General features: G+C 37.4%; 1 protein-coding gene across 1 annotated transcript in view; it reads left to right on the top strand.

Moving 5' to 3' along the window:
* MDN1 (midasin AAA ATPase 1) overlaps positions 1-22,779 on the top strand; it is a gene marked incomplete at both ends in the record, with an annotated part of 103,955 nt that overhangs the window by 69,667 nt on the left and 11,509 nt on the right. The window contains 28 exons of the mRNA XM_081998091.1: positions 657-930; positions 1,987-2,222; positions 2,878-2,973; positions 3,229-3,323; positions 4,048-4,172; positions 5,317-5,463; positions 5,741-5,850; positions 6,297-6,370; positions 6,559-6,754; positions 8,047-8,206; positions 8,378-8,524; positions 10,452-10,578; positions 11,472-11,577; positions 12,680-12,795; positions 14,011-14,490; positions 15,044-15,270; positions 15,627-15,773; positions 15,997-16,169; positions 16,527-16,688; positions 16,818-16,959; positions 17,179-17,316; positions 18,845-19,011; positions 19,247-19,390; positions 20,072-20,207; positions 20,833-21,137; positions 21,399-21,560; positions 21,940-22,041; positions 22,218-22,419. Coding sequence (XP_081854217.1) covers positions 657-930; positions 1,987-2,222; positions 2,878-2,973; positions 3,229-3,323; positions 4,048-4,172; positions 5,317-5,463; positions 5,741-5,850; positions 6,297-6,370; positions 6,559-6,754; positions 8,047-8,206; positions 8,378-8,524; positions 10,452-10,578; positions 11,472-11,577; positions 12,680-12,795; positions 14,011-14,490; positions 15,044-15,270; positions 15,627-15,773; positions 15,997-16,169; positions 16,527-16,688; positions 16,818-16,959; positions 17,179-17,316; positions 18,845-19,011; positions 19,247-19,390; positions 20,072-20,207; positions 20,833-21,137; positions 21,399-21,560; positions 21,940-22,041; positions 22,218-22,419 — 4,696 coding nt within the window. The remainder of the gene's footprint in view (positions 1-656; positions 931-1,986; positions 2,223-2,877; positions 2,974-3,228; positions 3,324-4,047; positions 4,173-5,316; positions 5,464-5,740; positions 5,851-6,296; positions 6,371-6,558; positions 6,755-8,046; positions 8,207-8,377; positions 8,525-10,451; positions 10,579-11,471; positions 11,578-12,679; positions 12,796-14,010; positions 14,491-15,043; positions 15,271-15,626; positions 15,774-15,996; positions 16,170-16,526; positions 16,689-16,817; positions 16,960-17,178; positions 17,317-18,844; positions 19,012-19,246; positions 19,391-20,071; positions 20,208-20,832; positions 21,138-21,398; positions 21,561-21,939; positions 22,042-22,217; positions 22,420-22,779) is intronic.

The raw sequence follows: 22,779 nt of genomic DNA, 5'->3' as shown, positions 1-22,779 counted from the left end.
TCTGTGCTTTTAGTTTATTTTCCCTTCTTCTTGTAGAAAGTTTTTGGAATTAACTTTTGGACTTGAACTGTCCTGTGGTTCAGCTTGAATAGTCCCAAGTTACTGAATGACAACACCATTACTTATTTGTTGTAAAATTCTGGAGTTTGATTCATTTAGCACGTAAGGTCTGCTGAGGTTTAATTGCCTCTGAGGAAGGATAATCTTGAATAAAGCAAGCTGTGAGATTTTTTTTTTTATTTAACTGGCCTGTATCACTGAACCATTTTTGAAGCGTCTTCATTGAGCAATGTTTTGCAGTACAGAAATCCACAATTATGTGCATCGGTGTGTTGCTGGGATGTAAATAGTTCAGACCTTCAAGCGACCAAACAATGTTGAGGTGTAGCTTATCAGCAGATAAAAGTTGGCAGCAGCTCAGGGCTCACTATACTGCACTCCTGCTTGCTGTGGTTATGCTGGTTAGTTGTTCCGTTCACCTGTGTTCTCTTTCATGCTGACATCTGAGCTGTGAGGTAGGCAGTGTACCCATATAGTGCCAGCTCCAAGTCATTAGCACATTGTCACAATGCCAAAAAGTGCAAAAAGGGTGGTGGGGAGGGGAGGCGTTACATGGAGAAAATATAATTGACCTTTGATTGTCATGTAATTTGCAGGACTTTGAAGATATCACAGCTCAGGCAAGCCTAGAAGAAAAAATGGAAACTGAAAATCCATTGGAAGACCAGCTGGAAGTTGATAGAGCCCTTTTGTCCAAGAGCTCTATGCAAACAGTAATGATGGTTCATCAACAGTTGTGCTTAAACTTCGCTCGATCCCTGTGGTATCAACAGAGTCTGCCTTCTCATCAAGCCAAACATTATTTCAGTACATTTATTTCCTGCTATCAGACTGGTGCATGCCTGGTGTCGCAATTCTATCCTTTAATTGGTAAGATTGCTAGCAATATTTCAGATGTGCAGGTTTAGCTTTGTAATGATTTGTTTCAGATTAATTGTATTGCAGGTCAAGAAACAGACCTATTGTGGGGAAAATGCACAAATACCAATTTTCTTTTCCAAAGAATTTGCCCCATGTTAAGAATTGTCTCGGTGGAATGCTTTTGTTTTTATTATTTTATGGATTTTTTTTTTATTCCACTTGTTAATACATAAGACCAACACAGTTTAAGAGTAAACTGAATCTACTCTACTTTAGTAAAGTGAAATTTTGATCGCTTGCATCTGCATAATCCTGTGGAAGACAATGCACTTGCAGAAATTTCCTGGAATTAAAATTTGCAATTAAATTAATAAAAGAATTCGGTTTAAATAGAGCTTCTATAATTAACAAAAAGAAAAAGTGTGATTTCCACCTCCACACCCCACACCCACTCCCCACCTTCCCCCCAAATTTTGGCACACTTGATGTGTAAATCATTATAACGAAGTGTGAGACCTTGGGGTCATCACCTCTCAAGCAAATCTATACTTCAGTTCTGATGTGATAAATGTATATGTATGCAGTTAAGAAGCAGCAGATAATGCAAGAGGGATGCTGTTTCTATAGTAACTTATTTTTCTGTTAATACCTGAAGTGTAATATATCCGATTTTTTTGTGTGTGTGTTGGATTACTTTTTCACAGAGCCTCATTGCTAATTTTGTAGTAGTAGTAGTAGTAGTAATAATAATAATATAATTATATGTAACAATAATTCTCCTTGATGTCGATTTATGCACAGAGGAACTATGGTCTCTGACAAGATTACAGCCCACCTTTAGAATGCTGATTTTAGTTTTATATGAAAATTTAATAAAATAGAGGATGTAAACTTTAAGTACGTCTGTTTTCCATACTCCTATCTCATGGCTTATGTGTGGCATATTCATGTGTCCTTGCAATACATAACATGCTAAGGCTTGAGATACAGGAAAAAAACCCTTTTCTATCTAACTGAAGAAAGAATTAATAGCATGTGTAATGTCTTCCCTTTTTTACTTCCTAGGTGCTGAAATGAATGATAGTCTTTTGGGAAGCCAACTTCTAGTTAGCACTCTTCTTCACAATACCTTTTTTGAGGAATTAACTTCAGATCTTGTGCTGCATCAAGATGGCCCCTATGACTTTTACCAACATCCTAATATTCAGCAAGTCCGACAGTGCCAACCTGTACTTGATAATTTTGCTAAAGAAGTAAATGGGTTGCTGCAGGAGTGGCCAGAGCATCCAGTACTTATGCAGGTAAAGACACTTCAGCAAATGTTTGGGGAAAACTGGAACATTTCAGAATTGCATTTAGGTGTAAATGAGTGTGTAGATATGCATAGATATGTGCATGTGTACACTTGCCTAGATGTTGTCTTTATTACTTATGCAGATGTTTTGAAGTCATACCTGTTTCTTCTTCTAATACCTAAAAGGTATTAGATATTATTAGCTGTTCTGTTTTCGTTATGAAACACTAAGTGGTATTTACTGCCTACTTTAAGCCATCTTCAACCTGCCATACCTCAAAGATTCTCAAGGTCTTTTGTTCTTTGGGCTTCTGTTTTTTCCCAAAATGCTTCCTTTCATAGTGCTTTAAAATGGATATCTTTGGTCCCACTTGTGGGGCCTGTGTAGCCCTCAGGTATATTTCTTAGAGTGATGCAGAAACTCACAACTGATTTGAACTCCTTGCATTAGGTCATTTGTGCTCCTTTCCCAGAGTGCACTGGCCTTCACTGAACTACTAGTGAGCTTATACTAAAACAAGGAAACAGTTTAAAATTAAAAAAAAATTAAGTTCTTATCTCTTGCAGGAGGTGGTTATGCTAATACAAATTAGCTTAACTTCATGACTGCTTCTGTTGAAGATCTGTTACTATAGGTTGAATGCTTGTTTTTTGTTCCACAGCTGTTAGTTGTGATGGACAGAATCCGGAGTTTTCCACTCTCTTGTCCTCTCTCAAAGTTCTTGAATGGCTTGGAAATTCTTCTTGCAAAGGCACAGGTAAGAAAATTGCTAAAGGAAACTTTATTTTCTCGTGTGTGTTTCCTTATTTTTATTGGTACCATGATAAAAACAGCTGATAGCTGTCTCATTGCCAGGATTTGGGGAAGTGAACTTGCTCCATACTGTGAGTTTGAGGAGTAGGAATGTAATCCAGAGTACTGCACAAGTCTTGCCTTGCAAACACTAATTTCTGGCTTTTTTAAAGGGGGATTTATTTATCTATCTATTTATTTATTTGTTTTTCTTCCCCAGGACTGGGAGGAAAATGCCAGTCGAGCTTTATCCTTGCGAAAACATCTTGATTTGGTCACACAACTGATTATTCAGTGGCGTAGATTGGAGTTGAAGTAAGAACTGTCCTTCCCTACTGCTTTTTCTTAGATACTGGAAGCTTCTGTCTCTGTACAGAGACACATTCCAATGTGGAACTGCCTCAGTCATGGAACATGCTTCTCTGTGTGTGTGTGTCTGTCCTAGTAACAAAGTGGGGGGGGAAACCCCCCCCCCCCACAGTAGCAGCTGTACTGGCTCAGAATGAGCACGTCCAGCCCATGGTGACCCTAAATATATGCCTCAGGAGGAACAGAAGTGGGTCAGATAACTACAGTACTTCATCCTACTATTTTCTTAGTGTTCTCCTGTTTTCTTCCTAGGGTTTACTGAGCCTGCAGTGTTTTGTCTGTTTAGCAACTCCCATTAAATTTTCCTTAAAATTATTGTCCAGTCTGCTGTTAAGACCGTGTAAAATTTTTATATCCACAATATGCCATGATCAGGAATTCCGTAGGTCTGCCTCAAATTTTGTGAAAACAAACTTTTGAACCTGTCTGACTGGTTTTGTTTTACTGTCCCTAGTTCCTGCATTTCTTCTCTCATATTTGATAATAGCAGCCAAGCAGTGATCCGCAAGAGTTGATTGTGTATATTAAGCATATGTGCAGATTCTTCCATCTTGTAAAATCTTCCTTTAGTAGAAACAGAGAATAAAGTTTGTTGCTGTTTGTAAGCCCAAATTACCCACAATATTTTTGCTTTATTTTTTTCTTTTCTCCCCTTCCTTATTGTTTCCAGTTGCTGGTCAGTAAGTCTGGACAATATTATGAAGCAGCATGTAGAGAAATCCACAAAGCACTGGTTCTCAATCTATCAGATGATTGAGAAGTATATTCAAGAACAGACAGAGGCAAACACAGAAGGTAAGTGCTGTCCTTATATGAATGTGTGATGCAATTACTAAGGATGCATAATTAACGTCCTAAATGAAAGAGTTTGCAATGCACTTTCAGGTCTAGTTCTTGTGCCCTTTGTTCTACAATAAATTCCATGACTCTATAGGGTGAACTTCACTTGATATTTATTTCTGGAACCACCTGTGTCTCTCATAGGGCCAATATTGTAGGTAGTGTAAAGAAAAAAGATGTCTGTAAAAAGCATCTAAAAGAAAGTAGAACTGTGGTAAGCATATGTCATGCACATATAAACACTTCAAACAGATTTGGAGGGTAGGAGGCCTCCATCTGCAGCTGGAAAAGGCACCTAATTTTTTTAACTGCACAAAGTATAATTCATATCCCAGCTGAACTGCTTTTAACATTCTGTATAAAGCCTAAAGAATTCTTACAGCAAGTATGTTTTGGTGCATACTGTTCTTAGCAAATCTGTCAGCAGGTGTTCACGTTCCGTAAAATAAGGAAAAGAATATAGCTGTCAGTCCCTTGCCTCCTCAAAATTTAGTGAAATTGTAAAGATGAAAGTAGCATACTCTGGCATGAGGCAGGGTTCTTCCAATCTCATGACTAATTAATGCACTTACTTCACAAGCTTCAGATCCTTGGGTTATTTTACATCTCCAGGTGGACAGCATGTCTTCTTTCATAGGTAATGCTCTACAGACACTATATTCTCTACCAGATTATTCTAAGATGTATTTCTGCCTTCGTGATTTTGAGGAGGTAAGGAACTGGCAGTGACTAATTTGTAGTATGGCTCATCATAACTGAAAAAGACGTTCATTCATAGAGAATAGCAAGTGTTCTTTAAATACTTGATGCACTCTGAAATTGGGCATGTAGCTCCTTGGTCGCTATCTAACTGCTGCCTCTCTTGTCCCCTCTCCTTTCTTCCAGTGTGTTGTTTGCTGGTTTTACTCATTGCATTAGAATTCTTCCCCTCTATGCGCCTTTCCTATTTGTTTTGAACCTTTCCTAACAGAAACCTGATATTTAATTGGTAATTTACAAAAAGCAGAAAACAATTTTCATGTAGAGGTGGTTTTTTGTTTTTTTTTTTTTTTGCTTGTTTTCTCCTCTGTTCCTTCTAAATTTCTGGTGCAATGTTCAGAAACTGAGCAAACGGATCTGAAAACGCTGGTCAGCACACTACAAGCTTTCATTGAAGGATCCACACTGGGAGAGTTTCATGCACGACTTCAAGCATTACTGGTTTTCCACTGCCATATCTTGCTGATGCCTCAGGTAGCAGAAAAGGGTAAGTTGTTAGCATTTTATGTGTTGAGTCTTCTTTACAGCAACCTGACCATCAGGTATTCAAGACTTACCAAACAGATCACTAAGCTCATAAATAAAACACAAGCCTATGCTGCTGTTTTTCCCATTTTCATGAAAAATACTGTTGATCAGTTTACCCCATCTTTTGGTGTTGCTGAGCTTCATGATTGCAAAAAAACACTGGGATGCATTTCTTCTCTTGATACTGAAGAATATCCTGTTTTAAAAAGAAGCTTGTTATTGTCTGTCCCTTCCAGATGTTCTGTGCAGCATCCTGTGGAATCTATACAATTATTACAAGCAGTTTTCAGAGTGTGTTGAGGTCAGAATCGCTGAACTTCGTCAACCTATAGAAAAGGAACTTAAGGTAAAATGAAGCTTTGCTCGGGCAATATACTGACTAATCAAAGGAACAGTGGAGCAGATATTATTTGGATTTAATAGCTCTGTTGGCCACTGAAATCCCTACTATATTTCACATTTTCTTTGGCAAGAATTTATTTTTTGAGGTGTGGGGGTTGGTTGAATTCTTTAATGTTTGGTCAGTCCCATTTAGCCATGGAGTTTTCTACTCAGTAGTGAAGTCCCTTTGGATTTCACAACATTTGGCTGGGCAGCAGTTTTAGCATAAATACATATACTACTAGAATAAGATGCCTATGCAATAATTTGCTCACTTACTAAACTGTCTTGCTTAAACTTTTAAGACCACCAGATCATCTTAGCTGATCAACTTTAAAGATCACCTTGCATATAAATGCAGTGCAATATTTGCATATAAGTAATCCCATTGATTATTTATTTTCCTAATAGGAATTTGTGAAAATTTCGAAGTGGAATGACGTCAGCTTCTGGGCTATAAAACAATCAGTTGAAAAAATACGCAGGTAACTCAGAGCTTGGAATTAAGCTTGTATTTGGAACTTTCCTTCTAGATGATTTGTCTGTGATGTTAAATTTGAATGCAAGAATGTTTCTCCTGCTCATAACACAGTGGAAACATTTATTTCCAGCAGCGGAGAGATTTCCAGGATTATAAAACACAGTAACATTTTTGCTTTCCTTTGGTAATTAGGACCCTCTTTAAATTCATGAAGAAGTTTGAAGTTGTTCTGGATGAGCCATGTCGGCCGGCCTTGGTGGAAATTGGTAAGGAAGAGCAGCTGGACTGTTTGCAAAAGCAGGAAGAGTCTGAGAACAAAGAGACCAAAGTTCAGAGGCTAAACAACACATTAAAAAAAATTCTGTCTGCTAAAACAGATGTTGCCAAGGTGACTGTATTCTTTATTCTAAGAGTGGGAAGGATATTTTCTCTGTTCTCATCTATATGTTGCTTTTCATTGATTTATGCAGAAAAATCTTATGTAAGTGTCAAATCTGCTGAATATATCATCAACTTTTTTGGTCTTACTTGTGTTCAGTGTTATGAAACACTGCAGTTGGGTGGAAATGCAGCATGGAAAGACAGGCATGTTCTGTATTGATTTGGCACAATATCTATGCTCTAATATAGAGATGATAGCAGTTACACATTTCATCTCCAAGTTGCTTCCAGATTCTCTGCAGCAATTTGTTACTTCCCTGCTAGTGCAGTAATAAGGACTGGGAGTTGAAATTATTATTGCCTTTTTTTTTTTTCCCCCCTAAACAAGGACCCAGACATGATCATGTAGCTCTAGGATTTGTGCACATATAAGCTCTGATTAAATATAAAATTACTTTGAGCTTGAATCCTGATGGGGAATGCCCTACATTGTCATACATTTGCTGTTGGCTGACAACTTGTGTACTGCAAACATTAGCTGATATGTGGTAAACCCTACTCCAGGGTGCCATAGTTTGTTTGTTTGTTTGTTTGTTTATTTATTTATTTATTTATTTATTTATTGTGTCTCTAACTATGTTGTCCAGATCAGAAAGGAAGTCAACTAATTTTTTCTTCTTGAAATAGATTCCTATTCACATCCATTATTTTTTATTAATAAGATGCAATGACACAATCATAACTCATCAGAATTTGGGAGTGAGTGGGAAATGCTCAGTTACTCTCAGCTTCCAAGGCTTTGTTCAGTTTCTTCAGACCAGGAAGGTGGCTGATCTTGCTTTTGTCCTGTGACCCTCAGGAGGGTAGAGTGAGGAGGCAGTAATCTGATGCAAATCTAATGTGTTTGGTTGTGGGTTTGGTTTGGTGGTTGGTTGGTTTGTTTGCAAGCCTGTTACTGATAGTTAACAGGGTTGTTGGTTTCACTTGCAGTTTCATGTTGTCTTCATTCCTTAAACAAGACGTGTGGAAACTTAAACTGAACAAAGCTTAGGGACTACCTTTGGACATGCTGGGGGATTACTTCTCTTATTTAAAAATTTCTATTTGCATACTGCATATTTGTAGCTTTCCTCAAGTGTTGGTGCCAAACTGTTCAAAAGATCATGTGGGCATGTTTTGGGGTTTCAGATAAATGCAGAATTTAGCCCTTGTTTTTGCAGTGATTTACTCTTAATGGTCAAATAAGTCAGCTTTGAGTATGTGTGTATAATTGGACTGTTTCTTTTTTTTTTTTCTCAGAGGGCACTCCCAGAAGAATGTCAGGATGGTATTACATTTCATACAGAATCTCTTCAGTATCGTCTGCCTAAGCTTACTAAAAAAATGAAGAAAATGTGTACAACAGTTACAGAAAATAATTCATTCTTAAGTCTGGTGGAAAATCTTGACGAGTTCACAGGTTAAGTATCCGTGTGATTTCCATACCATAATTGACCTCTGTAACATAAATGGAACAAATCAGGAAAAAGTGTAGATATATATAGTTCCCTTTCCAGACTGTCTTCTCATGGCTGCTTTCTGTATGTTAAATTATCACATCTCTTACCCTTCCCTGCTGTCTTCTATACAGGTGGTATCATTGTTTCTGTAGTTGAACTGCAAAATTTAACATTTGATCGGACAGCAGATAAGGAGAAGCAGAAATCAGAGGCAAAGCATATTCAGATGCAAAAGCAACGGGCTTTATCAGATCTCTTTAAAAGCCTTTCTAAAACAGGTAAGCTTTGACTAAAAGTGTGCTTGGTTTAAAAGTACAAAGTTCTTAAGCATTTTACTATTTTTGCCAATACATCTAAACCCGCCATAATACCATGTTCTTGAAGTCATTTAGCCACTAATGCATAGAAGCATTTAAGTCTCTCTTTCTCTTTGTTTGTTGACTATGAGGCCCGGTGTGTTAGCTCTTTCAGATACCTTCTGTTCTTCTTATCTTCCATTAAATGTACAACAGTAGCTTTTCTAAAGCAGAAACCTACTTTATCTCCAGTCAGAAGTCACTGCCCAGCTTTTAGAAACAAGAGGGAAGCTCATTATCTTGTATCCATTCTCTGATCCAGAACTGAAATTAAGTTAGCTCATTAGAATGAGGGGCCATCTTTTGATTGACAGACTGGCAGAGATCAGGTTGGCAGAGGTGTGGTTGAGCCATGGAGATTGAATGGTCTATTGATGGGAAATACTGAACCGAGACACCCTGTTCAGCAGCCCAGTCTCCATTGCTCCCCTTGCTAGTCTTAAGGTAAGGGACCTACCCAAACTATTAATTGTTGCCTTTTCCTTTGGTGTTGTGTTGTGAAATCATTCATCAACTGTTCTTAGTCACTGAGCAGTTTAGAAACCCGCAGAAGTAGGCAGTCTTGTTAAATAAACAGCTGTCTGACCGTATTCTGCTAAGTCATAGGCAGAAGTAGAAATTAATGTAATTTTGGCATTTTTTTTCTTCTTCTTGGAAGAGAGTTTAGTGTTTGGTGCTTCTCTGGGAAGCCATAGCTTCTGGCCTGCTGGGATCCTAAGAACCTCTCAAGAAAAAAAAAAAAAATTCTGTTCCTCATGGCTGCAAAAGGAAGCTTGGAAACATGAAGTTAAGGGTTCCAAGAAGGCATGATTTTGATAACAAACTAGGAGTTAAAGTGTCACAACACTTGGAAAGTATATGAAAACAAAAACATCTTAAATGCTTTCTGGGAGGTGGGAGGAGGCTTCAGTTGTAGTTTTGAATGTTTGTAGTTTATGCTACTTAAATGAGTTGATGTGTGTACTGAGTAAATAGTTCCCAGAAGATTAAGGTCCTTTTGTGTTTAGATGGCTACAAACCTAAATGGGACGTTTGCAGTACATACACTGTTCCTGTGTTTGGCTTTTTTTGCACCCACTGGTGCCAAAGGAATATCTGCCATTTCTACCCTGTGAAGTTTGTGCTGGAGGAATGACCTACTGCAATGATTTAATTAACACATGGGACTTGAATTTTTTACTGAGCTGTCTTTGATTTCAGGTGACACCTCTACCTTCCTTATTCATCAGCCTTTTCATGTCTTAAAAACAAGGTCATGAGCCCTATCTCAGCTTTCTTAAAGGACCAGGAGCAGTGAAAAGTGTTGCTCTTAAGACTTGTTCTCCATTTTGTTTGGAAAAATGGCAACATAACCTAAATAGCTAATGAGTATTTCTTACAGGCTCTGCTTACCATCAGGATACTTTGAAAGGAATGTTTTAACTGGCTCGAGAGAAATGAGCATGTTTAATCCAGTTTTTAAAATAGCTAAAATAACAGTCTTAAGACTGAGTTTTAGAAGTACATAGCTATAACTTTCTCAGGCTGTAGCCTGCCTTACAGGTTCAAGGCTTTTTGTTTTTTTCTCTTAGCCACCACCACCAACCTCCTACCCATGTAGGAGGTCTTATTTCATAAGACATGTGTTTGCCTTATTTCAGCTGTGATATTCAGCTAAGATAGCTAAGCTACGATGTGTTCCTACATTACAAAACTTGCAGCATGTTCAAAGACTTGGTCAAATGAGGCAGCATCAGGGGAAAAAAAAATACATCAGAAGATTTTATATCCTAATACCAACTGTATGAGTGATATTTTTCATATAAAAGAATGAGGGCATAAAAGGATGTGTGTTTAAATGTCATTCCAGGTTTGTCATACCGGAAAGGTCTGTCTTGGTCCCGTTCAAAAGATTATCATGAAATACTCTACCTACGTCCACTGGACTTGCGTAGTGCATTAGGTGTAGTAAATTGTACACATGAACTGGATGCCACGTATGTACACAGTATTTCTAACCCTTAGATTGTATGAATTTGCAGCTATGATATATATAATTTATTGCATGGGGATTTAGACTGGAATTTCTGGACTGTAATTCATTTAGGATACTGCATATTCCCTTCCTCCCATTACTTCTCTGTTTGAAAATCCTGTACATACTGTTCCAGCACATGCAACTGAGCAAGGGCTTATTGGCACTTTTGGCAACTCTACCCTCAGTTTCATTGTTTCTGTGAATCAGATTTCAATTAGCCCTCCACCGTCCAGCTTTGCCTGGGATGCTTTGCTAGCATCATATTAGAATGTAGACTGCTAATGATTTTATTAAAAATGAGTTGTAATTTACAGGCATTACTTAATTGTTTTGTCTTCATTAAATAATGGGATATTTCAGGAGAAAATACATAGACTTCAAAGTGGCCATTTCTGGAAAATCTAGAGGAAGGATGTTCTTTCAGATGTTTCTGTGTTGTTTTTCTGGCAGCAAATGATTTTTGTCATTGAGGCATGCTGGTTATTGTCCTCCTCAGGTGCAAGTGTTTAGTGTATAATGTCTTTCATCAAGGCCAAAATAAAGGCTTCCCTGTCAAGCTGGATTTACCTGTGCGGGGCGGGGAATCACTATTTAAGTGTTAAATTATATTCAAAGATAGAGATTTTGCTGCTACTGCTTAAGATTTCCTTAAAGCTTATTTTAAAACTTAAGTGTTTTCTTAAGACTAGAATTCTTGTGGAGAAGATGAAGAATTACAAGATCAATGCATTTGCAATATAACAAATTGTAAGCAAATGTCTTAAGTTGAAGAGCTGACATAGTGGTTCCAGTGTGCTGAGGTACTGAAATTGTACACCTTTCTAATATCAGGCTTTTTTTGTGCTCTGTCAGGTTGCTGACAGAGATTTCTTCTGCCTGGGATGGATGTCAGAAATATTTCTATCGGTCACTTGCACGCCACTGTAGACTTCAAACAGCATTGTTGGCACCTGCCAAGGTAAAAACACTGAAGTAAAAATAGAAATCCTACTTCTGTTAACTTTATTTTACCAGCTTGGACTGAAATTTTCTAGTAGTAAAAAGGGGATGTGAGATAATGCTATGTTCTGTGATATGATAAAAAAATATAATATTTTTGGGACCGATCATTAAATGCAGAATTTTAAAACCCCTTTTATGAATGAACAATATCAGTTCAGTGAACTAAGTTAATGATCTGTTCAGTGTACATCTTTCATCCTAATGGATCCCAAATTGCTACTTTTTGTGCATGAAGGTAACTCCTGAAATGCTGAATAAAAACTTGTTAGGAAAAAAACCCCAAGATTAGTTGGTACTGATGAAAAAATTCAGTTGAGATTTATAATTAGGAATAACTGGAGCCTGTGTCTAACGCAAAAAGTGATGATATATTTCCTTGCTTAAAAATTAGTCTAAAATCAGTAGAAGGAACAAATGAGCTCTGCCAAATCAGTACCACTTTTCCAGTACTCCAGGAAAAAGGAATCTCTTCCAGATGCTCTTTCTCTCACTATGCTTCACTCCATGTTTTACAACACGATCTTGTCAAACATCACAGCTGATAATGGCCATAAATAATGGAACATAACTATGGTCGGTTTCACTCTGTGCCATGAACATCTATTCTAAGCTTTAAAATGGGATCGCTTCTAATGAAAGGAGTGAAAGTAATTGTCAGTAAATCTGGTAAAATGATTTGTGGAAGTGGTTTTAGCAATGGTCATGAATGTAAAAATTTCAGCTGGTTTCTCTTTAGATTTTAATCATCATTTATGTAAGGTAGCTTTACTATTGGAACTAAATTCCTGATAAGAATTGCTGCAGTGGAGTGCAATTTAATAATGACTGTTGTTGCAGAAGCTACTTGAAAATCAAATTTGTATGCATGATATATGGAAGATTGCAGAAGAATGAAGATGGGGAAACTGTAATAACTATAATTTTTGTCTGCATTTTAAGACTTTTTCAAGTAAACTATAACGTTTCAGCCTGCTCAGTGAAATGAAATGGAGGCACAGAGAATGTTGTTTCTGCTTATTCATCTAACTGTTCCTTCCCACTTCATCTGTTTTCTTTAGGATATTGGACTAGGTAGCATTGAACGATGCAAAGGGTTCACTGCACACCTCATGCAGATGCTTGTCAGACAGAGAAGATCTCTTACTGCCTTGACAGAACAGTGGATCTTACTAAGGTAGTTTGCATTTTCCAACATTTAAATGTTGGCAAGGACAGTTTTACAGTAAGCAATGCAGTTCAAGAAAGATAGACAATAAGGTAGAAGAAAATAAAGTTCTTCCCCCCCTCCCCCCCCCCTTCCCCATTTCTCTCCTCCCCTCAGTTAAACCTAGATGTGGGGGGAAGGGGGTTAGATACTGTTTATCCTGTCATTGCAGCCAATATTTTGGAATGAAAATAATTTGGGAAAACAAGTTAGGCATACATGAAGACTATGAAATAATTACTGTAGTTAATTACACAGTTAAACGATTAAGCCTATAAAATGTTAAACCTCTCTCATTTGGTATTGGTCTAAGTTAATTTTGGCTGTGTTCAAGTTGTTGGTTTGATCTGGAGCAAATAAATGATCTGGATGACACTTTGAGCCAAAATGAAAAAAAAAAAAAACAAAACAACAGCTTACAAAGAAAAATCCTAGAAAGGTGGGAGATACTAGATCTTGTGTCAAAACTGTAAAAGGAGAAGTGTATAGGAAATCTTTCTTACTTGTGATTTTTCACTCCATTGCTTGACTCATCAGTTTCACTGCAAACTCCACTGTTTTTCTGCATATTTGTGCTCATCACTAATGTATTCCATAAAACTTTCTGAAGTTAGGTCAGGACCTATTTCCTTTGTACAGGGAAAGACATCTAGACTGGAGATTACTGGTGCAAAATTTATACTAACCCTAGGAAAATTGGAAAAACAAATAAAAACCCACAACACAAACTCCTCAGCTTTACAGTTGCAGGAATAGTTAAAACTTCTAAGACACTTACCTGCATTGCTGTGACTTTCATTGCAAATCAGATTAATAATTTGTTCAGACAATGAAGATGTGTTAGAATCTAATTTGCTTTTATAATGGAGGAAAATTAACAATATTTGAGTATCAGGCGAGGAGTTTAAGGATTGTTTGAAAAGATGGTGTAGATTCTGAGAAATCTCACAAAGCCCTGTTTTTAAGACAACTCAAACATATGCAACGGAGAGAAAAAGTCACTAATTAGACAAAACGTTTTTTAAAAAAGGCGATCATTTTACTTTTTCCAGACAAAGTTTGACTTCCACTGAGTCCGTATTATCTAGATCTTTTATGAACTCAGTCTGATGGTTGAGCTTTTAAAAAGGAACTATAACAATAAAACTCAGTGATTGTAACTTTTCCTTCTTTATTCTTGACTAGGAACCTCCTGAGTTCTATACAAGAGATAGATTCTAGGTTGACTGCTGACAGACAATATAATGTAGCATTCCCTCCTCAAGACAGTATTCAACATTGGACTGACAAACTGCAGCAACTTTCCATGCAGTGCATGATGGTTCTCGAGGAGCTGTCTTGGTTTATGCAGTGCTGCCCAAAAGAAGAGTTAACAAAGTGCAGCGACAATGAAAGGACGGATGTCAAAACAAACATTTTTCAGAGTTCAGGACCTGAAATGGGAAATGTTTTTATGGGAATACCTGACCTAATTCCCTCAGAGCTAAAATACTTGTCTCCAGTAACAACTGAGCGACTGCCTCCTGGATGCAGGATGCGAAATAAGGATCAGTTATGGCTCCAGCTAGCTACACAATTGACTGCAATGCTGGCAAATGTGAAGGCAATGAAAGCAGAAGTGGACAAAATAAGACGAGAGTCATGTGAGACCTTGTTTTATTCCTGGTGAGTTCTATGTGTGCATGAAATTGAAAGTCTCTATGTTTTATGCTCATGTAAGATGTGTGAAGTCATCTTGAAAATGTTTGCCTATGCGTATCTTGAAAAGCGTGTTCAGGTGCTCTTGAAGCTTCTTTCTGTTTGTGTTTCTTGCAAAATGCAGTGCCTGGCTTTTTAAACAAATGTGCGTGTCTTCTCCCACTCCCCTGACAAGTCAGAAAAAAAATTGGTCCATCTCAGCTTCTCAGTTTGTTTTTAGTCTCCTGGGATTTCATACCCATAGCTCCTTAGTTAATGAGACAAATTTCAAACATAAATTTAATGAAGAAGTTTTTATTTTAAAAGAAATCTGTAGCCTATTCAGTAATAATAGTAATCCTCTCATTTTCTCTCTGCTTTAAGCAGTGTAAGTGGCACATCTGCTTGTTGTCAAGCTTTTTATCTAATAAGTTAAAGATGGAGATCAGCTGCCTCCCCCTCATCCATGTCCCAAGAAAAAGTTTAATCTTAAGTTGAAATGTTTGTTCTTCCTTCAGTATTATGGCATTTCTTGTTGCAGGAGAGATTTTGAAGTTTGCACATCAGCTGTGAGTTGTTTGCTAGAAGTCTCAGCTAAGTTACAGGATGTAGAGTCCCTATTTCTTCCAAATGGGGAAGACAGGCAAGCTGCAAATCAGATGGCCCTAATCAAGAGCCTAAAATATATACAAGAAGAAGTTAATAACACATCTGCAGATTTCACAGCCTGGAGAACACAGCTTCTTGCTTCCATGTCGAATTGCAGTGGTAAGGACAATTCTCCTCTGCCCATTTTGTCACTTAGATAAAGATGTAAGAATTCATTAGTTTTGTTATGGCAGATGATGGCTCCATGTTCATTTGGATATCCAGAAATACTTGATGAAATTCAAACTTGCAAAATTTAGTTCAGACTTAATTTGTGCAGTAATATTTTTTCCCCCTTAGTCACTGTTCCTAACAGATTTTATACCATAGTTGTATGTCAGGGTTAGCAAGGAGATTTTAGTAGAACTATGTAGTAAAAACTGCGTAGTGCTTATCATGCTCCTTGCATAGGGGAAACATAGTAACTGTAATTTAATGTGTTTCTATGTAAAACTGCCTGTGTTATGATTCAAAAGGAAGTCAAGAGTCAGATGAAGAGTTTGTGGAGCACTTCTCGTCAAAAGTGGAAACTGTTATCCGTGTTGTTCTTTATGGCATCCAGTGTTTGGTAGAGAGAAAACAGGAAGATGGGAAAGAGGAAGAAAAATCTCCAGAGGAAAATGGTAAATTTGCTGATTTACTTAAGGGAGAGGAGGGGAGTTTAAACTATGCAAACCTAAAAATTCCTTAAACTCTGTGTCTAGAGGAGGTACCAGTACACAAGGAAATTGGCATTTTAATTTGTCTGTTTAAACAGGTAGGATGGATATTTCTAGATTGCTTGCTACAACGTTTATAGAATGTCTGACTTCATTTCCATATTTTTTTAATGTATTTCAAACAAAGAGGATGCATCTGCATTTGATGGGATTAAAGCAGGACATATAACTAAGCTTTTGGATGAAGATCTCTCTGCTGATTTGGATTCTTTGCATGTGGAGAAAGCAATTTTAGCGGTTTCAGAACTCCTGGAGAACCTGAAGTCTTATGGGGAAGATTACACTTCAGATAAATACAAGGTAAAATTGTTCTTCTCGAGAGTGTTTGGCTTAAGGGTCTTTGGCTTAGTGATGGAGAAAAGGAAGAAACAGGTTTGGTCCTTCCACTATGGCCAAATATAGGTATTCTCCTGTAGTGCAAAAGCCAGATGTTCCTTTGGTAAGAAGGAAAAGTTTTTGTTGTTGTGAAAATCTAGAAAAAGTTCTGGAAACTTTTGTATTTAAATTTTAAATTGTAAATTTAAATTGTATTTAAACTCTTACTGATATTTCTGGTTTGAGCATCTGTTTTCAGTCTCCATCATCACCCTCTCTGAGGTATATCTCTGTATGTACATAGTCATTTTTGACATACGTTCTTTGGTGTTTTAACTGCAGTTCTTCAACCAGTCCTGCTATTTGCTCGTGCGTCTAAAGCCCATGCTCTGCAAGTATTCAGACCTTATCCTGTTCTACCTCACTGTTTCACTGGCATCTCACAGGAGTACTGGAAAATTGCTTTCTGTTCTAACTAGCATTTTTACAGAGCTTGCCCAAAAGGTAAGTTATTAGACATAACAGTGGATAGATGGTAAGCATATATGTAATGAATGCAATCTTAAGTAGAAACTAAGCTGATTATTAAGCTTATTAATACAGGAAGTTTTGAGTTTCAGTTTGCCTTTGTAGGGATTTTGTCTGCCGAAAGAATTACTTGAAGATGAAGATGGAGAGGGAGCAACACAGTTTCATGATTACGAGGATGGTGGTATTGGAGATGGGGAAGGCAAGAAAGATGTGAGCGATAAAATAGAAAGCGAAGATCAGGCAAGTGTTTGCAGTTGTTCTTGTTTAATTTAAGTAAAACTGAGAAGGTCCTTGAGATCCATGTTGAGGATGTTTCCGGTAAAAGAAACATGAAGTTACCTCCAGTATCCTGTTTAGGCTGGCTTTTATCTTTGCATATAAGCTTATAAGTATTGTTGTGGTACTTTAATATATAGGCAAGATCCATTGTAATTATTTTTTGCTTTACCAATAATTCAGATAGAAGACAGTTTTCAAAAGGGTGAAGAGAAGGAGAAAGAGGATCAAGATTCTAAACCAGACATTGAAGGAGAAGACAATGCAATTGAAATGTCAGAAGACTTTGAAGGAAAAATGCATGATGGAGAACAGGAAGAAAAAGGTTTGGTCCTTCCACTATGGCAAACTTCAAAGAAATGTTATAGATCAATCCAGTAATGGATTTTATATTAAATTATACTTTTTATTTATATTAAATTATACTTTTGTATTATTAAGCATATACAGAAAAGTCAGTGTTCAATAACAGAGTAGTGCCATTTTGTATATGAATACTAAGAAGCTGCATCCAGCTCTGGAGTCCTCAGCATGGGAAAGAGGTGGACCTGTTGGAGAGGGTCCAGAGGAGGGCCACAAAAATGATCAGAGGGCTGGAACACTTTTGTGTTTTTCCAGGCTGAGAGACTTGGCATTATTCAGCCTGAAGAAGAGAAGGGTCTGGGGAGACCTTATTGCAGCCTTCCAGTACTTAAAGGGGGCTTATAAGAAAGTTGGGGACAGACTTTTTAGCAGGGCCTGTTGCAATAGGACAAGGGGTAATGGTTTTGAACTAAAGGAGGGCAGATATAGACTAGATGTAAGGAAGAAACTTTTCACAGTGAGGGTGGTGAGCCGCTGGCACAGGTTGTCCAGAGAGGTGGTAGATGCCCCATCCCTGGGGGTGGAAATGTTCAAGATCAGGTTGGACGGGGCTCTGAGCAACCTGATGTAGTTGAAGATGTCCCTGCTCATTGCAAGGGGGTTGGACTAGATGACCTTGAAAGGTCCCTTCCAATCCAAACTATTCTATGACTATTATTCTAACTATTAACATGAATGCTAAGAAGGGTACAAAGAAAATATTGTCTCTCTTTTTCACTGTGATGGTTTTGGAATGAAGGGATATGATTCTTTCTTCCTGTTGTAAGCTAACCTACAGACGCAGTTTAAAATTAGTCGCTGACTTTGTGGAGCTGTTGAAGACCAACAGAATACTTGAGAATATGGCTGTAGTTAACTTCAAAATGTGATTAATGAAGCTATTGCTTACTTTTAAGCAATTAAAATAATTTAATTTTACCTTTTTAAATTGGAAAAAAGCAGTATTCGATAGATTCACTCAAGTTGCTACTCACCCTAAAGGTAGCAGGTCTTCACTTTACAGGGCAACAATTTGAACATCTGAAACTAATGTGGCTTATAAATTATGGTAGTATTAATCTACTTTCAAATCTCTGACAAAATACCAAGAATAAGTTCATCTGCAGAAGAAGGGAAATTTCCAAGCTAATAAACAGATAAAGTGGAATAGACCTTCCCCCTCCCACTAATGCCAGAATGTTTTGAAAATGGAGGACTGAGAGGGTAAGGAATGGAGAGTTTATATCATCCAAGTGTTGCACCTGGGAACTGTTAGTCTGAGGGAGAGAATGCTGTGTGTGTCCTTATGTCCAAGAGAACACTCTGAACCACATTAATTGGAAACCTGCTCTTCTGGGTGTTAGTGCATGTGTGTCTTTTTCGGCATCTTTCAAAGTAACTGCATAGGGTGATAAAATTAAGGTGCCAAGTATGACTGCTTTTTTATTTCTGAAGTTAACAAAGTTACCTTTGTCTCTTCTGTACTGAAACACATTCTGAACTGTACATAGAAAATGATGAAAATTCAGATGAAGAGGAGCTGGATAAGCAGATGGGAAATCTTGATAATGCTGAAGCTGATGATAAACTGGATGAGAGGCTCTGGGGGGATGAAGATGAAGATGATGATGAAGATGCCAGTAGTAAAACAGAAGAAACTGGACCAGGAATGGATGAGGTAGAGACAAGGAGTGGGAAGAAGAATATCGAAGGAATTAAATTCTATTAACTTGATGTGACCTAGACTGTGAACTCCCTTGCTTAGCTCTTGGTCTTGGAAAGGGATAATTTTGAGTATATCACAAGTTATTTAATATTGTCTTCTTTTTTCTGTAGGAGATGATATCTTGTCACTCAGACTTTGAGAAGCAGGTAGCATTAATTGAGTTTCTTTTGGATTTGTTGGTTAATAGGAGGATTCGGAGCTTGTTGCAAAAGATTACAATTTGGGCACAGGAAACAAGGATAATAAAAAACAGCCCCCCAAGGATGAGGAAAATGAGCAACAAGAGGAGGACAATGAAAACAAAGAGAAAATCCATGAACAAATTGATGAGGTAAAAATGATTTGGACTACATAGAATATCTTGCTGTTCAACCATATCCTGTTGCTCGTATCATGTGTTTCTGAGAATTTGAAATGCTCTTTATTTAATAGTGAAGTGCACTGAAAAAATTCATTCATTTCAGAGCTATATTGTATCCATTATAACATATGTATACTTTCTGATGCATAATCCAGAAAGAAATCTTGTTTGCACTAACCTGAACTTGTAATGGCTGCCAAAACAGGCTTTACACTGAATTGGTGTTTTGATGGACAAAGCTTAAAAGTTCTTGTTCTGTTGTGTTCTTAAGTCTGTGGGACTTATCCCAAGAATCTGTATACAGTAGGCTTGAAGATTCTGCATATTATGCAAGAGTGCATTTACCATCTGCAAGAGTGCAGATTCTGTTCAGAATCTTTCCATTAGGAAAGCTGGATTCTGAACACAAAACATGCTGTTTTGAAGACATAACAATTTATGTAAATGCAGTTGCTGAAATTAATCTTTTTCTGCTATTTAGACATGAGGATGTGTACCATTGGAAAATCATTTTTAACTGATCAGAATGTAATATTGTATCCAGTATTTCTGTGTCCTAGAGAATTCAGTAGTATTTTATTTCTCATCTTTGCCTTTCCTCTGACTTATTACATACCTGTTATTCCCCCCATCCCTTCTTTTTGCTGACAGCGTGAATATGATGAGAATGAAGTAGATCCTTATCATGGCCAGCAAGAAAAGCAGCCTGAAGTTGAACCTTTGGACCTTCCTGATAATTTGAACCTGGAGAATGATGAGAAGAGTGATGAGGAGGAAAAGGATGAAGGTACAGCTGAAAAATCTCTCTGCAGGTTCCCGGGTGAAAGCCAAAGGGAAATAGGGAGGAACAGTCAGATAATAAATTCTTTTTTCTCTATAGAAAGAAGAGAGGTGATGGTAGGATTCTGTATAACAAGAAGCTGCAAATTCACTTCTGTGTATCAAAATATCAAGATACCAAACGCAGGCCAGATAAGAACTTAATGTTACAGCATTTCCCTTTGCCTCCCTTTCATGCACACTGTGGAGCAGCCTTTCTCATGTTATCCAAGTGATACGCTGATACATCCTGATTTATGCTATAAGCCTCTTACTTCGTTGTCCAGTCACTTTTGTGATTTCAGGTTTTTGTATGATACAAGTATTTGCACTTAGTCAACTGACCCTCAAGAATATTAATTTAAAGGAAGTCAAGAGGAATTCATCTTGCTGTATTGTTAGTTACAAACCAATTGTGACTTAAAGAAATTATCTGCTATAGAAAATCATAGATTCTGTGTATAGAATTCTCAGTATTTTCTTTTAAGATTTTTTGATAGGCTGGGCAGTTTTATTCTAAATATCTGTAATATTCACTGTCTCTGTACTTCACTGAATGTTTTGTATACCTTTCTGGGTTTTTTTTAATCCAGAAGAAAAGAATGCCTTTGAAGTAGATGAGAAACCTGTTGATTTAAATGAGGCAGAGAAGACAGAAGAACAGAATGAAGAGGATACTGGTGAGACAGAAAGAGATGATCAAGATGCAGAACCAGCTGAAGAAGGTGTTTCTGAAGATGAAGAGAAGAAGGAAGACGAAGGGGACAAAGATGCTGATGATCAAGAAGAAAACACTGAGGATGCAGCAGCAGAAGAGTCACAACCACCTGATGAGGAAAAAAATGAATCTGCTGAAGATAAGGGAATCCCTGCTGCTGACCAAGGCCTTCAACCTCAGGTAGAGAGTAATAAATAAAAGCCTGATTTTTTTTTTTTTTAATTACCTTATAAAAGATTTAAGAAATAGATGTGTTCTATGATACTCTGGAACAAATTTGACATTGAGTAGGTGTAATGTTAGTGAAAATCTTCACCAAGGTAACACAGATGTGCTTACTATTGAACTGGTGTTTTTCTGTCATCTGTATTCCTGTTACCTCCTTGGCCTTCTGTTTCCCAGTGTTTTTTAGAATATTAAACTAAACTGATGTTATTTCAGGAACAAGAGGGTAAAGATAATTCAGAGATAGATGAACAGATCCCCGAGCCTGAGGAAAGAATGGAGCATGAAACACAAGGGCAGACTGGGCAGGAAAACCTGCAGAGTGACAGTGCTGTTGAGCTGGCTGGAGAGGCTTCAGAAAGAGACCAGTCTAAAGAGGTAAATTACATAGTGTCCTAGTTGAAAATGCTGAGCTTGTGAATATGTTTTCAAGTTACAGTCAAGGAGTTGCTGCCATATTTTTAAGAATAGTGTCTAAGATTCAATTTTTAGAACACTAGTTAGAAATTCACTGACAAAAATTGAAGACCGTGTAGTTTTCACTTCATAGCAGTGAAAGCTGCGTGGGAAGTTTAGGCTAATTGTTGAGCTGCAGAATTATCTTGTCTGCTCTCCACAAGGATAATACTTGCAGTTGTGAGCTGTTCATCATTCACAATAGAAGGTAGCATAGCGTTGCAGTGTAACTTCTCAAATTTATCTACAACAGTTGCTAAGTCCCTTTTCAGTTACCATTGCATTTTTTTTGCTCTCTCAGGAATACGGAAGTGGAGCTTCAAGTGCAAATCAATCAGAAGGCCATGAATCCACACGCATGGCCCGAATGGCTTCTCGGAAGCAAAGCAGAAAAAATACCCAGGTTCATCTCTTCTTTTCATTTTTTTTTTTTTTTAAATCTTTTTTATTTTATTTGAATGTCCTAATATTAACCAGCAAATAGGCAGGACACAGTTTCTCCTTGTTAGAACTCTTTTTCTAATCGGTGTTTGGTTGCACCTTGCTTGAAGTTCACAGTGTTAATTTGTTGTCTTTCAGAGTTTCAAGAGGAAACCCGGGCAGGCAGACAATGAGCGCTCAATGGGAGATCACAACGAACATATCCACAAGCGCCTGAGGACCATAGAATCCAGCAGTGAAGCAAAGCAGAATACAACTCAGTCTAAACAAAATGCAGAGGAGGCTGATGCATTTGAACATATTAAACAAGGCTCCGAATGCTATGATGCACAGACATATGGTACGGTGGTATTTCTGGGTGTAAAGAGTTGTCAGAATCAAATTGCAGAATCAAATCCTGAAGCACTCCTATTTGCTGTAGTTTTTCCCAATATGTTTTTTGAAGTTATGTTTAACAGTCCTTGCTTCTGTTTAAGATGTAGCACCATTTCACTACAATAAATGCTACTCTTGGCAATCAGATTCAAACTAGTGATAACATTTTTGGAAATACTGAGTTGACTCATAAAAATGGATTTTAGTTTAATAAACATATTTAAAATCTATTCTCTCCAAATCTTACTTAATTATTTTGAAGCCTAAACTGCTACCGCACATGTAAAATATTTAGGATAACACAAGAGGATCTTTGTTCTGTATA

Source organism: Phaethon aethereus, assembly GCF_964289735.1.
Source record: "Phaethon aethereus genome assembly, chromosome: 3".
Classification (NCBI taxonomy): domain Eukaryota; kingdom Metazoa; phylum Chordata; class Aves; order Phaethontiformes; family Phaethontidae; genus Phaethon; species Phaethon aethereus.
This window is presented reverse-complemented; position numbering and strand designations above follow the sequence as displayed.